This window comes from Moschus berezovskii, chromosome 23 (genome assembly GCF_049115385.1).
Source record: "Moschus berezovskii isolate FMDL1 chromosome 23, NW_MosBer_1.0, whole genome shotgun sequence".
Classification (NCBI taxonomy): Eukaryota; Metazoa; Chordata; class Mammalia; order Artiodactyla; family Moschidae; genus Moschus; species Moschus berezovskii.
In genome coordinates, this window is record NC_142482.1 from 34,055,121 (window position 1) to 34,070,703 (window position 15,583).

The following is a 15,583-nucleotide window of genomic DNA, read 5'->3' on the forward strand; positions in this document are numbered from 1 at the left end:
ATCTCACACATTACCTTTTGATAGCAAATGATATCTCTTTACTTTCTCCAAATTCCTGGCGATAGGCTCCACTCACCATACGATCATTAGCTTTATGTTCACCAAATACTTTTTTCATGGCGTCTGTGATTTCTCCAACTGTACATCTAAAATATTAAGTGGAGGTTCTGATAACATCACTATCTGGGATATAACAGTTATCTTAATATTCAATATACTTAGACATATTTTATTACCTCTGTCAAAAATAGGCTGTCAAAATCCTAAATCTGAATGCTCTTTACTTCATTCATGACTGTATCTTTCCTCAGAATACTTATGAAAAAAAAATACTCTGGATGCTTTTATACAATGTGATCTCTTTTCAACATTTGTCAACATAAAAATTACTGAATGACCTAAAAACTACTAATAGACAAGTATGTAAAGGTTACTGAGCAATTCACTGCTTAGCAATATAAATGGGCCAAGAGCAATATTCCCAGTGAGATTTTTTTAACAAAAAGTAAATCTTTTATTAATAGCTTATTCCATTTTTGCTTATTAATTCATTCAACATGTACTGAGTACCTAATATGGGCAAGCACTGGTAAGTGCTAGAGATATAGTGGTAAATACAACCCAAAAAAAAAAAAACAACAACCTACTCTTGCAGAGCATATCAACCAGTCAGAGTATACACACAGAACACTAACAAACAAATAAGATAATTTCATATGGTAATAAGTACTATGAAGACATTAAAATAGGCAAAATAGAATGAGGTGCTTGGGAAAGCTGTTTTAAAGCAGTTGAAAACATGACGATACTGCTTTTGAACTAAGAGCTAAATGAGATGAGAAAGAGAAACTCAAGGGAACTTAAGAGGGAAAAGTGCTTGAAAAGGAAATGCTAAATGAAATGACTCTGAGAAGTAGGAAAATATATTTTATGTGCTAAAAATAGAAAGAAAGAAATTGGGGACACTAATAAAGGAAGCGGGATAAGAAAAGGTCAGAGAAGTAGGCAAGAGTTATGTTCAGCCGTTTTACAAGCCATAGTAAGATTAGGTTTTAATTTAAAAGGAATGGGAGACCATTGAAGGATTTTAAGCAGAGAAGTCACCTTATTTCTTTTAAGAAATTAAAACGGAAAAACAAACAAAAAAGTAACATACTATTCATTCTATCCCTTAAGCAGCTAAAACAACTTAAAAGTTCATTATATTAATTATATTAAGAAATAAACAAAGCAAAACCAATTTCTTTAGTGATATTATCATATATTGGGAGAAAAGATTTTGCGGGTCACTTGCTTTTCTGCATGTTCTGTAAGGCAAAGGACTAACTGCCTTTATTCTAGTCTATCTTTTCAAAGATGTCTACATACTACACAGCTCAGGAAGAGCAAGATACTGTCTACCTTTGACAAAGGGCAGGTTTGCTTACTGTGAGCATAATAATGTCTTCCTATATTTGAAAGAACATCAAATTTGAACCTGTAAATCAGTGACATAGGTTTATGACAAGAGCTTCAAATGTCCTGAGCCACGGGGAAATACAGCTATTAATATACTCCTTGCAAAATGGATGAATATTGTTAAAGCACAGATATTTAAAAAAAAAAAGAATTAATTTTATTTTGGTTTCCAATTATTTTCTTTTAGGTTCACATGGTTTACGGAATCAATCTCTTATTTAAGACTGATTCTGAAAAGCTAAACTGGTCAACTTTTAGTATTTGGAAAACTTCAAACTTACATATCCTTTACCTTGCTCGAGTTGCATCTACAGCAAGAGCGAGAATATTCCCATCTCCACTGGCAGCACATGCAGTCAGAGCATTGAGACACCGTTCAGCCAAAGCCTGATCCCTAGTGGATTTGACCTTACAGAAACAGGTAAGGAAAGGGACAGTTTGTGTGATTAGAAAATAAAACAGAGATCAGATTATACATACACACACACACACACATACACACACATATTTCATATGGAAACTGTTCCAAAATCCTAACTTTAAAAACAAAAGAAAAAAAAAAGAGAGAGAGATAACATATATCCTATATTTGGTATTCATTTCATTTATTCACTCCCTCAACATTTAAGAACTTCCTAAGCAGAGACATTACTTTGCCAACAAAGGTCCATCTAGTCAAGGCTATGGTTTTTCCAGTGGTCATGTATGGATGTGAGAGTTGGACTGTGAAGAAAGCTGATCGCCAAAGAGTTGATGCTTTTGAACTGTGGTGCTGAAGAAGACTCTCCAGAGTCCCTTGGACTGCAAGGAGATCCAACCAGTCCATTCTAAAGGAGATCAGTCCTGGGTGTTCACTGGAAGGACTGATGCTAAAGCTGAAACTCCAATACTTTGGCCACTTCATGTGATGAGCTGACTCACTGGAAAAGACTCTGATGCTGGGAAGGTTTGGGGGTGGGAGGAGAAGGGGACGACAGAGAATGAGATGGCAGGATGGCATCACCGACTCAATGGACATGAGTTTGAGTGAACTCCGGGAGTTGGTGATGGACAGGGAGGTCTGGTGTGCTGTGATTCATGGGGTCGCAAAGAATTGGACACGACTGAGCGACTGAACTGAACTGAACTGAAAGTAATGCCAAATTCTATATAACACTGATAATTCAGAAACAAGCAGGGCAATAATAAATAATAGTGCTGACCCTCCCAGGTACTTAAAAGATCAAACTTAGAAATATCTTAGTTATATAATACTTTATTAGCTCTGGACCCAACCACATGCCTAAACACAGTTACCTAAAATTCAACTTTTTACAAGTTTTCACATTGTATGAATCTAAAATATGATACTGCTTAAGACGCCACTAAAATTTTATATTTATAAGCAGAGGTTGATTAGAAAATTTACATTAAATGCAAAGAACAAACCAAATCCATTATCATTACTGAATTTCTCACTCTCATCTAAAAATGTTATATTATTATTTACGGTAACTGTATGCCCTCAAGCTGTGAGTTTAAGAAAGTTTAAGTACAAGAGAGGAAACAAGGAGTTTTCCAAATATAATAAAAATTGAGATTTTTGGTCACTGGAAATATAATGCTACATCCTAAATAAGACTCTTTTAAAAAAAAGCAAAAATGTGGGAGAGGAACAGTTAACTCCTGAATGAGGGTGTAAAAAGAAATAATATCATTAAACATCGGCCATTAACTCTAATAGAAAAAACAAATGGAAGACGAATGTTGTGCAGTCTAACTGAACAAAGTCTACTAGATTCTTAAAAGAATACTTAAACTGAGGGGGGGAAGTCCTATCTTAATCACAAGGATAGTAAACAGAGAAAATCATCAAGGAACTTAAACTTTCCTGCCTTAGAAATAGCAGTAATTACGAAAGTCAGAGATTATGAGACAAAGTAGCTCCATACAATAGAAATATATAGGTTACAACAAAAAGAATTAATATGTGTTATCTATTTTAGTACTTCATATACTTTAGTTCATCTCAGTAAGAAACTGGAAATAAAAAATTATACCAGTACTCTAGTTCCAATCAAAATAAACATCTTTCATTCTAAATTATATCTTACTGAAACACTATTCAAATATATTTGAATTTTTTTAAAAAATTTGAAAGTAAATAATTCTTTCATAGTAGTATCAGAACACAAAAATAAATTACAGTGAGAAGACCTGGGTTCAAATATGGACTCTGAACTTAATCTTGTTTTTAACTTTGAGCTGTCCAACCATCTAAGCCTTACTTCAAATCAATAAATTATTGATTTATTATTATGGAGCAGTTTTTAATAAGAACATACAAGTTTCACAAAAGTAGATATTATGATTAAAAAGGTGAAAGTTTAATATCAACAGACTTAGATTTGAGTCTTGCTTAATTATTTATCCTGGGCAAGTTTCTCAATCTCCCTTATCTTTAGTTTCTTTATCTCTAAAATGTTAAGAAATAATACACACCTCACATGGTTGTTGTAACAATACAGCAGGACACATGAGGACTTGGACAGTGCCCAGCATACCAAAAAAAACACTCAAAATATGATACCTGTTATTACCTTCTTAAGTTTTTCAATCTGCTTATTACGCACTGAAGTATTATCAATTGCCAAAACGTCCACAGATTCTTCTTTTTCCAACTGGTACTTATTTACTCCAACAATTACTTCAGAACCTGTCAATTTCCCAGAGGAAAATAATATGTAGATTGTATTCACAAATAATTGTCTAACAGTAATGCTCTGACCACATACTTTTCTCATAAGTTTGATTTTTTTTAAGTTTTATTCTTAACTCTTAATAGACATCAATAAAGATCAGCAAATACCAATTTGGAATAGGGGTAGACGGGGAAAAGACAAGTATATATCAGAATATCTGTAAGGGAGGGCTTTTATTACTCTCCCAAACTTTCCCAGAGCTTCTGATAAACTCTCTTCTAACACTACAAAATTAAGACAGTAGTAGCAGCTACCATCTAAGTTTTATAAGGTGGAAGATAAATGTGCAAGAGCTTTTCTAGTAGTTTAATTCCCTTACAGCTAACCACTTTTAAACAACAACAAAATAAAAGAAAACTTTAAAATTTATAAACAATAAACTGGAATTACAAACTCTGTTTTACAATGCCTCCAAATATACTTTATACATGTTTTCTCATGTGTATCCAGGCATGCAAAAATACAACACAGAGATAGATACACATAGATTCATGAGAAACATTTTATGCAAGTTTCACTTATCCATAACTTTTGTTCTATTAACTATATATGCTATCTTCAAATAGAAATTAATATTTCTTTTTAAATACCGCATTTCACATAAAACCTTTTCTACTTTGTCTTACCAGAATCTATTCTAGCCTGTCTTCGGGCAGCACATTCCTCAATTCGAAGCTTAGGTATTCCCTCTGCTACAGCTTTGGCCATTCCACCCATCTCCTCAATTTCATTAATGAGCTAATAAGAAAAACACATTAATAAAACTAGAAGAGAATATGAAATATTTTAATAAATAGTACAAACACATTATACTATGTAAATACTAAAGTTAATAAAATTATAAATTATTTCAGTGGTAAATTTAATGTTTCTTGAGAAAAGAAGTTAACAAGAGCACTGATTAGAAAATCTGCAGAGCTAACAATACTGTGTGATAGATTTGAAAGTTGCTAACAGTGTAGATCTTAAAAGTTCTCATTACAAGCAAAACTATCTGTAACTATGTGTAGTGATGGATGTTAACCAAACTTACTCAGATAACTCTTTAACAATATATACAAATATTAAATCCTTACACTGTACACTTTAAACTAACACAATGCAAATATGCAAATTACATCAATTAAAAAGGACATTCTGCATTTAAAATCATTTAAAAAGACAACAGAAGGGGAGAGAGGACCCAAGATGGTGGAGGAATAGGGCTTTCTCCCCAACAAATTCATCAAAAGATCATTTGAATGCTGAGCAACTTCCACAAAACACCTTCTGAATGCTGGCGGAGGATACCAGGCACCCAGAAAGGCAGCCCATTTTCCTCAAAAGGAGGTAGGACAAACTTTAAAGGACAAAAAGTAAGACAAGAGTTAGGGATGGAGACCGGTCCTAGGGAGGTAGCATGAAGAAGAAATTTCCAAACAGTAAGAAACTCTCTCACAGGCGGGTCTGTGGGGAGTTTTGGAATCTCAGAGAGCAACATAACCGGGAGAAAAAAAAAAACACACAGAATATGCGCCTAACTCCAACTGCCAGTGGAGAAGTAGCCCAGACACTTGCATCTGCCACCACCAAGCGGGGGCTGGACAGGGAGACATGGGCTGCATAATTGGTGCTTAGGTTAAGGACCCGGCATGAATGCCCTGAGGACAATCTGAGGGAGCTAACGTGAGATAGCAACCTAAACTGTGGGATCTCCAGAGAGAAAAAAAAAAAAGAGAGAACTTGACTGCGAAAGGCTCTAACATGCAGACTGGCCCGTTCACACAACAAAGGCTTGAGCGAATACCAAAGGATAGCTAGTCGGCTGGATACAGGCCCCTACCCACTGCCAGAGGCAGAGAGGCAGGCATGCGACAGCCTGAACCAGAAGGCAAGGGGCTGCTGCAACCTCGGCCCCAGAGACTGGCATCCTCCACCAAACTGTGAGCAGGCTCCCAGCTGCTAACCACATCTTCCTGGGATCCTGGACGGTTGACATCTGCCAGGAGGGTCACAGCCTGAGATTAGCTCCCCAGAGGAGACACACAGCACACCTGAGACAATGCTCTGTGGCACACCCAGGAAACCAAGCAGCCAAGACCGGGGAGGTGATTAAGACGCTCGGCCCACCTGGGACAGTGCACTCGCCAAGCACCTGGTCGCCTGAGCTGCTCAGACCTGGGAAGGGCACAAAACACATGCCCAGCCGAGTCTGTGCACTTGCAGAGTACCCCAGAACGTGAGCGGTTTAGACCTGGGAAGCGCACACTGCCTTGAGCTGAAGCAAACCCAGTGTGGTCCATACAGGGCAAGCACTCCCCACACATGCCAGCGATATTTGTTTGCAGTATCCCTCCCTCCCCATAACACAACTGACCACCTTTGCACCCTTGTGTCAGGATGGAATTTAGACACTGAAAAAACTTGCAAACAGAGGAAGCCAAAATAAACAAGAGGGGACCGCTCTGGAAGTGACAGGTGCAGCAGATTAAAACCCTGTAGTTAACACTGACTAAGCACTGGAGGCGGCCTAAAGAACTTGAGAACAAGTGCAAGCTGAACAAGGAACTATCTGAAACTGAACTGACCCCACACTGCTCACAACAGCTCCAAAGAAATCCCTAGATATATTTTTACTATGATCACTTTTTAATTTTTTTAAATTATTTATTACTCCTTTAATTTTCATTTTTATAACCTATAATTACCTTGCAAAAAAAATAAAAAGACCCTATTTTTAAAGCAAGTTTCATATATATATATATACTTTATAATTTTTATGATTGGTTTTGTTTTGTATTTTTGAGAGTCTAACCTCCACTCTTGATTTTTAATCTTTGCTTTTTGGTATTTGTTATCAGTTTTGTACCTTTAAGAATCTAATCTTCAGTACCCATTTTCACTTAGGAATGTGATTAATGCCTTGACTGCTCCCTTGTCTTCTCTGCTTAACTCCGTGAATCTCTCTGGGTGTTCCGGGCTGTGGAGAACACTTAGGGGAGTGATTACTGGCTAGACTGCTCTCTCCCCTTTTGACTACCTCCTTCTCCTCTTGGTCCCCTCTATCTCCCTCCTCCCTCTTCTCTTCTCTATGTAACTCTGAATCTCTCTGGGTGTTCCAGACTGTGGCGAGCACTTAGGGGAGTGATTACTGACTAGACTGCTCTCTCCCCTTTTGACTCCCCCTTTCTCCTCCTGGTCCCCTCTATCTCCCTCCTCCCTCTTCTCTTCTCCATGTAACTCTGTGAACCTCTCTGGGTGTCCCTCACTGTGGAGAATTGTTTTGCCATCAACGTAGACGTTTTATCATCTAGGATTTTTTATCATGTGCTGTATGGATGCAGATGTCTTGAGGCTACTGTAAGAATATGACTGAAAGCCAGAGGCAGGAGGCTTAAATCCAAAACTTGAGAACATCAGAGAACTCCTGACTCCATGGAATACTAATAGACAAGAACTCACCCAAAAGCCTCCAGACCTACACTGAAACCAAACTCCACCCAAGAGCCAACAATTCCAGAGCAAGACATACCATACTAATTCTCCAGCAACAGGAACATAGCCCTGAGCATTAATATACAGGCTGCCAAAGTCACACCAAACCCACAGATACTCCAAAACTCACTACTGAACACTCTATTGCACTTCAGAGAGAAGAGATCCAGCTCCACCCACCAGAACACAGACACAAGCTCCCCTAAACCAGGAAACCTTGACAAGCCACTAGTCCAACCCCGTCCACAGGGAGAAGGCTCCACAATAAAAAGGAACCACAAACTTCCAGCCTACAGAAAGGGCACCACAAACATAGCAATCTAAACAAAATGAAAAGGCAGAGAAATATTCAGCAGGTAAAGGAACATGATAAATGCTCACCAAACCAAATCAAAGAAGAGGAGATAGGGAGTCTACCTGAAAAATAATTCAGAATAATGATAGTAAAGATGATGCAAAATCTTGAAAACAAAATGGAGTTACAGCTAAATAGACTAGAGACAAGGATTGAGAAGATGCAAGAAAGGTTTAACAAGGACCTAGAAGAAATAAAGAAGAGTGGATCGATAAGGAATAATGCAATAACTGAGATCAAAAGCAGTCTGGAGGGAACCAACAGTAGAATAACTGAGGCAAAAGATAAGATAAGTGAGGTGGAAGATATAATGGTGGAAATAAATGAAGTAGAGAGAAAAAAAGAAAAAAGAATTAAAAGAAGTGAGAACAACCTCAGAGACCTCTGGGACAATGTTAAATGCCCCAATATTCAAAACATAGGAGTCCCAGAAGAAATAGACAAAAAGAAAGGGCATGAGAAAATACTTGAGGAGATAATAGTTGAAAATGTCCCTAAAATGGCGAAGGAAATAGCCACCCAAGTCCAAGAAACCCAGAGTCCCCAACAGGATAAACCCAAGGTGAAACACCCCAAGACACACATTAATCAAACTAATGAAGATCAAACAGAAAGAGCAAATATTAAAAGCAGCAAAGGAAAAGCACAAATAACAAACAAGGGAATCCCCATAGGGATAACAGCTGATCTCTCAACAGAAACTCTTCAGGACATAAGGGAATGGCAGGACATATTTAAAGTGATGAAAGAGAAAAACCTACAACCCAGATTATGATACCCAGCAATGATCTCATTCAAATATAAAGGAGAAATCAAAAGCTTTACAGACAAGCAAAAGCTGAGAGAATTCAGCACCACCAAACCAGCTCTTCAACAAATGCTAAAGGACCTTCTCTAGACAGAAAACACAGAAAAGGTTTATAAACTTGAACCCAAAACAACAAAGTAAATGGCAACAGGATCTACTTATCAATAATTACCTTAAATGTAAATGGATTGAATGCCCCAACCAAAAGACAAAGACTCGCTGAATGGATACAAAAACAAGACCCCATATATGTTGTCTACAAGAGACCCACCTGAAACCAAGGGACACATACAGACTGAAAGTGAAGGGCTGGAAAAAGATATTTCATGCAAATGGAGACCAAAAGGAAGCAGGAGTAGCAATACTCATATTAGATAAAATAGACTTTGAAATAACGGCCATGAAAAGAAGGACACTACATAATGATCAAAGGATTAATCCAAGAAGATATAACAATTATAAATATATATGCATCCAACATAGGAGCACCTCAATATGTAAGGCAAATGTTAACAAGTATGAAAGGGGAAATTAACAGTAACACAATAATAATGGGAGACTATATCCCACTCACACCTAAAGATAGATCAACCAAACATAAAATTACCAAGGAAACATAAACTTTAAACGATACAATGGGCCAGTTAGACCTAACTGATATCTATAGGACATTTTACCCCCAAACAATGAATTTCACCTTTTTCTCAAGCACACATGAAATATTCTCCAGTATAGATCACATCCTGGCCTATAAATCTAGCCTTGGTAAATTCAAAAAATTTGAAATCATTTCAAACATCTTTTCTGATTACAATGTGGTAAGATTAGATGTCAACTACAGGAAAAAAAACTATTAAAAATATAAACATGGAGGCTAAACAACATGCTTCTGAATAACCAACAAATCATGGAAAAAATCAAAAAGGAAATCAAAATATCCATAGAAACAAACAAATATGAAAACACAGCAACCCAAAACCTATGGGATTCAATAAAAGCAATGCTAAGGGAAAGGTTCATAGCAATACAAGCTTACTTCAAGAAATAAGAGAAAAATCAAATAAATAACCTAACTTTACACCTAAAGCAACGAGAAAAAGAAGAAATGACAAACCCCAGGGTTAGCAGAAGGAAAGAAATCTGAAAAATTAGAGCAGAAATAAATGAAAAAGAAACAAAGGAGGCTCTAGCAAAAATCAACAAAACTAAAAATTGGTTCTTTGAGACGATAAATAAAATAGACAGACCATTAGCCAGACTCATCAAGGAAAAAAGGAAGAATCAAATCAACAAAATTAGAAGTGAAAATGGAGAAATCACAACAGACAACACAGAAATACAAAGGATCCTAAGAGACTACTATCAGCAACTATATGCCAATAAAAAAATGCCCAGAGATAAATCCACACACCTATGGACACCTTATCTTTGACAAAGGAGGCAAAAACATACAATGGAGAAAAGATAATCTCTTTAACAAGTGGTGCTGGGGAAACTGGTCAACCACCTGTAAAAGAATGAAACTAGAACACTTTCTAACACCATACACAAAAATAAACTCAAAATGGATTAAAGACCTAAATGTAAGACCAGAAACTATAAAACTCCTAGAAGAAAACATAGGCAAAACACTGTCTGACATAAATCACAGCAGGATCCTCCATGACCCACCTCCCAGAGTAATGGAAATAAAAGCAAAAATAAACAAATGAGACCTAATTAAACTTAAAAGTTTTTGCACAACGAAGGAAACTATAAGCAAGTTGAAAAGACAGCCTTCAGAATGGGAGAAAATAATAGCAAATGAAGCAACTGACAAAGAACCAATCACAAAAATATACAAGCAGCTCATGCAACCCAATACCAGAAAAATAAATGACCCAATCAAAAAATGGGCCAAAGAACTGAACAGATATTTATCCAAAGAAGACATAGATGGCTAACAAACACATGAAAAGATGCTCAACATCACTCATTATCAGAGAAATGCAAATCAAAACCACAATGAGGTAACATTTCACGCCAGTCAGAATGGCTGCTATCCAAAAGTCTACAAGCAATAAACACTGGAGAGGGTGTGGAGAAAAGGTAACCCTCTTACACTGTTGGTGGGAATGCAAACTAGTACAGCCACTATGGAGAACAGTGTGGAGATTCCTTAAAAAACTGGAAACAGAACTGCCATACGACCCAGCAATCATACTACTGGGCATACACACCGAGGAAACCAGAATTGAAAGAGACACATGTACCCCAGTGTTCATCGCAGCAATGTTTACAATAGCCAGGACATGGAAGTAACCTAGATATCCATCGGCAGACAAATGGATAAGAAATCTGTGGTACATATACACAATAGAATATTACTCAGCTATTAAAAAAGAATGCATTGAATCAGTTCTAATGAGGTGGATGAAACTGGAGCGTATTATACAGAGTGAAGTCAGAAAGAAAAACACCAATACAGTATATTAATGTATATATATGGTATTTAGAAAGATGGTAACGATGACCCTATATGTGAGACAGCAAAAGAGACACAGATATAAAGAACAGACTTTTGGACCTTTTGGAAGAAGGAAAGGGTGGGATGATTTGAGAGAATAGCATTGAAACATGTATATTACCATATGTGAAATAGATAGATGACCAGTCCAAGTTTGATGCGTGAAACAGGTTACTCAAAGCTGGTGCACTGGGATAACCCAGAGGGATGGGATGGGGAGGGATGTGGGAAGGGGGTTCGGGATGGGGGACACATGTACACCCGTGGCTGATTCATGTCAATGTATGGCAAAAACCACAATATTGTAATTAGCTTCCAATTAAAATAAATTAATTAATTTAAAAAACCGAAACAAAATCAAGAAAAAAACAAAACAAAAAAGACAAGAGAAGAACTAACAAGTCCATTTTGGAAAACATAACCTCTCACTTGTTTTAGAAGCCAACTAAAGATAACACTAATTGTGGAGTCTTTAATTTTAGTTATATAAATAAAGTTTCCATGCTTACATAAATAAAGACTCTAAAAACAATTTCAAAATGCCATTTTATTTTTGATTTGAGGAATAATGATATAACTCTATCTTTACTGACATCAAGAAACATCTAAACCTTCAATCACAGCCTCATATATATCATGAGATAGTGGAAGATGGATGGTGGAATGGGATATGACTTCTTAGAAAGGAGCAAGGTCAAACTGGCTTTCCCCTGACAAATTTAAGACAAAGAAACCTATACTAGATTCAACAGAAGCCGAGAATCTTTTAGGAAGCTAAAAAGACAGAAACTACTTGAGAGTTTGCAACTACCTTTTCCGTTTCTGTCAGGAAAACCGAAACTTACTAGACTAGAGAATCAATGGACTATGAAACATCAAGTACCAGAAGAGGCAAGGGTAAGATGTGTATGAAACAAAACCCTGCATTCTGAATAAAACTACAAACAAAAAGGCGCACAGAGGAAACAGTGACAACATAGGATACGTAAGAAAACTTCAAAAGACGTAATTATCCTCAGAAAAGGAAGAAGAGACTCTGTATTAATGAAATGAACAATGTGACATGCAAGCAGAAAAAGTAGAATATAAAGGTGACCTCTTAGAAATTAAAAACATGATATATGAATTTTAAAGTATTTAAGTAGAAAGATAAAGCTGAGGACTCTTCAAAAAAACAGAAAAAAAACCCTCAAAGATACATTATAGAATGTCAAAATATGATTTCTAAAGTTCTAAAAAAGAGAAACCACAGAAAAATGACAGGAAAGAAATTACCAAAGAGATAACATAGGACAATTTCCCAGAGCCATGAAAACATAAAAAAACAGCCAGGTGAAAAAATGTCCACCTACATTGGACACCCTACATTGTCAAGGACGATGTAGGAAAAAATACACATACCAAAGATAAATCAATACAAAAATAAAGAAGAGATCCTAAAGCTTTCAGAAAGAAAGAGCCTGGGTGAGAATGGCATCCGATTTCTGAACAGAAATATTGGAAGCTGGAATAAAAAGTAGGTGAATGCTTACAGATTTGCTTAAAAAATCCCAAATGAAAAATTCTAAACCCAGACTATCAAATATGAAAGTAGAATAAATAAAGACATTTTCAAGCGTCCAAAATTTCAAATAATTCATTTCCCATGCACCATTTTTAGGAGGTTCTCATAAGATGTGCTTCAGAACAACAAGGGATAATTGACAAAGAGACAGGATTCAGGATACAGATTCAACATATCAGAGGTGAAAAGAATTCCCAGAGTAATGACAAAGGGAAAACCAAGGATAGTAATGGTCCAGAGAGAAACCAGTCTAAATCAAACGAGAATTTAGAGGGCTTCAGGAAGGTTTTACACTGAGATATAATTATAATACATGAGTATCATGGTATGATGGGAAAGAAGGGGCAAGATCCAGCTAAAATACCACACCACCATACTAGCAAAGCAATAGATAAGGTCTAAAACTGACTGAGTTAGGACAAACAGTATACACATGTAATTTTTAAATATGGAGACAAAAACAAACAAAAAATGTAGCTAACTCAAGGAAGCATGAAAACAACAAGTGGAGGACAAAAGATTGCTTATTTTGTTATAGCCTTTTAACATTAGTTGTTTTTTTAACTCTTTGAATAAAATAATATAAACAAAAATACACTTTTAAATTAAATTTCAGTTTTAAATAAAGTCAAATCTAAAATTCCCCTTTTCTCTCACTTTATAAATCCTGATACAAATCTATAAATGATCTCATTTATAAATCAAAAATCTATAAATCTTCATAAATCTGTAAATCTTGAAAGCAAAGTTTCAAAGAGAAGAAACTCACCTTCAAGGCAGCATCATAAATATCATTTGTGAGAGATTCCATCATATATGAACCTCCCCAAGGATCAGCCACTTTGGGAATCCCAGATTCTTCTTGAATAATGATTTGTGTGTTCCTGGCAATTCGAGCACTTTTCACAGTCGGCAAACCCAGGGCTTCATCAAAAGAATTTGTGTGCAAAGACTGAGTACCTCCAAACACCGCTGCCATTGCTTCTATTGTGGTACGAATGATGTTATTGTAAGGATCCTAAAACATTTAGTAAAGCGCAAAACAAGTCAATTGATATATACTGCAGCTGTAAATGATGATACGATTAGGTGTGCCTGATGGATACTTTCTTAGCCAAAATTTGCCTTAGTCTTTAGAATATCAAATAAATTTAAACAAATTAGGAAACAAACTAGACTTAGAATTAAGAGCCCAGGTGCCTCGTCTGTACTTAAGCAATAAAACATTGCCTCTTATAATCACTTGAAATATTAAATATTTGTTGTGCTTATTTTTTATCACCTAAATAATCTTCTATACAAGCATCATGAATGTAATACATTGTCTACCTAGATTATTAATATCCTTCATCTCATAATTCACTATTTCCTAATTACTGTATACCTTTAAGTATCTACTCTAATGAGGTGGCCAAAACTGGCGATGATTTATTAATAAAACAGATAAAGAATGGACTATGAGGCAGGAAATATGACTTCTAGTTTATTCTGTTCCTAACTGTGATCTGGGCAAGTCACTAGATCTTTCTGAACTTTAGTTTACTTAGCTGTAAAAATGAGGGGATTAAGACAAAAATGATTACTGAAATTCTTTCCAACACTGAAATCTGTATTTTTCCACTTATAAGTACCTGAAGTCATATGTAATATGGATACTTCTAGTTTTTATTTGCTTTTAAATGTATAAAAGCAATGTAACTTTAAAGTTATACCTTATTTTTAATATATCAAAATAATTCAATACATTAAGAAAATGCATGTGAAAAAGATCACCACTATGTAATTTTTTAATTAACTAAAATTAAAATAGATTATCCAAGTGACAATAGTTTTTAAGTGGTTTATTTGCATGGATGTTTACTTAAACATATAACATGTACATAAAATGTATAACACCAACTTTAATGAAGTTTTGTGTTAAGAATTTTAATCATTAAAATTACTTAAGATGATATTAAATTATAACTGTACTTCTTCCTCATCATCACTTATTTTTTACTGTTGAAAAAGTAAAACACACAGCCATACAAGTAAGCGCCATACAAGTAAGCTAAGATTTAAATGATTTTATATTGTTAACCACTAGAGGGAGCAAATTTTATTATAATTTGTGTAAAAACAAATACTAAATATGCATTATGGAGTTGGTGATGGACAGGGAGGCCTGGCGTGCTGTGATTCATGGGGTTGCAAAGAGTCGCACATGACTGAGCAACTGAACTGAACTGAACTGATGCTTCAGAACAATTGTGATTTTCAAATATTAGCAGAAAAATTCTTAAATACATTTCTTGCCTAGGTCAAGTTGCTTAGAAGAAAATAAATGACTTCTTAAAATTCATACATACTTGCTCAGTAAGTGACCATCCTGATGTCTGACAATGTGCTCTTAGGAGAAGAGATTTAGAGTTTTTAGGCTGAAACATTTTCTCTATTAAGTGAGCCCAGAGTCTTCTCCCAGCTCTCATTTTTGCTATTTCCATATAAAAGTTCATTCCAATTCCCCAGAAGAAAGACAACCTAAAATAGTAATGTTAAGTCCAAAATCTGATTATAAAATGGAAAATAAAACTAAATGCATTACACACACACACACAGAAGCTCAGATTTTAATTTCAAATAATTTAATTTAGATTAAAATCAAAGCATATGTACTTCAATAACCTTAAATCTATAA

General features: G+C 35.6%; 1 protein-coding gene across 2 annotated transcripts in view; it reads right to left on the minus strand.

Moving 5' to 3' along the window:
• MMUT (methylmalonyl-CoA mutase) overlaps positions 1-15,583 on the minus strand; it is a 38,585-nt gene that overhangs the window by 10,120 nt on the left and 12,882 nt on the right. For both annotated transcript variants that reach the window (XM_055406513.2, XM_055406512.2), the window contains exons 5-10: positions 15,255-15,426; positions 13,676-13,924; positions 4,826-4,937; positions 4,038-4,153; positions 1,751-1,866; positions 15-146 (exon numbers count right to left, since the gene is read on the minus strand). In XM_055406513.2, coding sequence (XP_055262488.2) covers positions 15-146; positions 1,751-1,866; positions 4,038-4,153; positions 4,826-4,937; positions 13,676-13,924; positions 15,255-15,426 — 897 coding nt within the window. The remainder of the gene's footprint in view (positions 1-14; positions 147-1,750; positions 1,867-4,037; positions 4,154-4,825; positions 4,938-13,675; positions 13,925-15,254; positions 15,427-15,583) is intronic.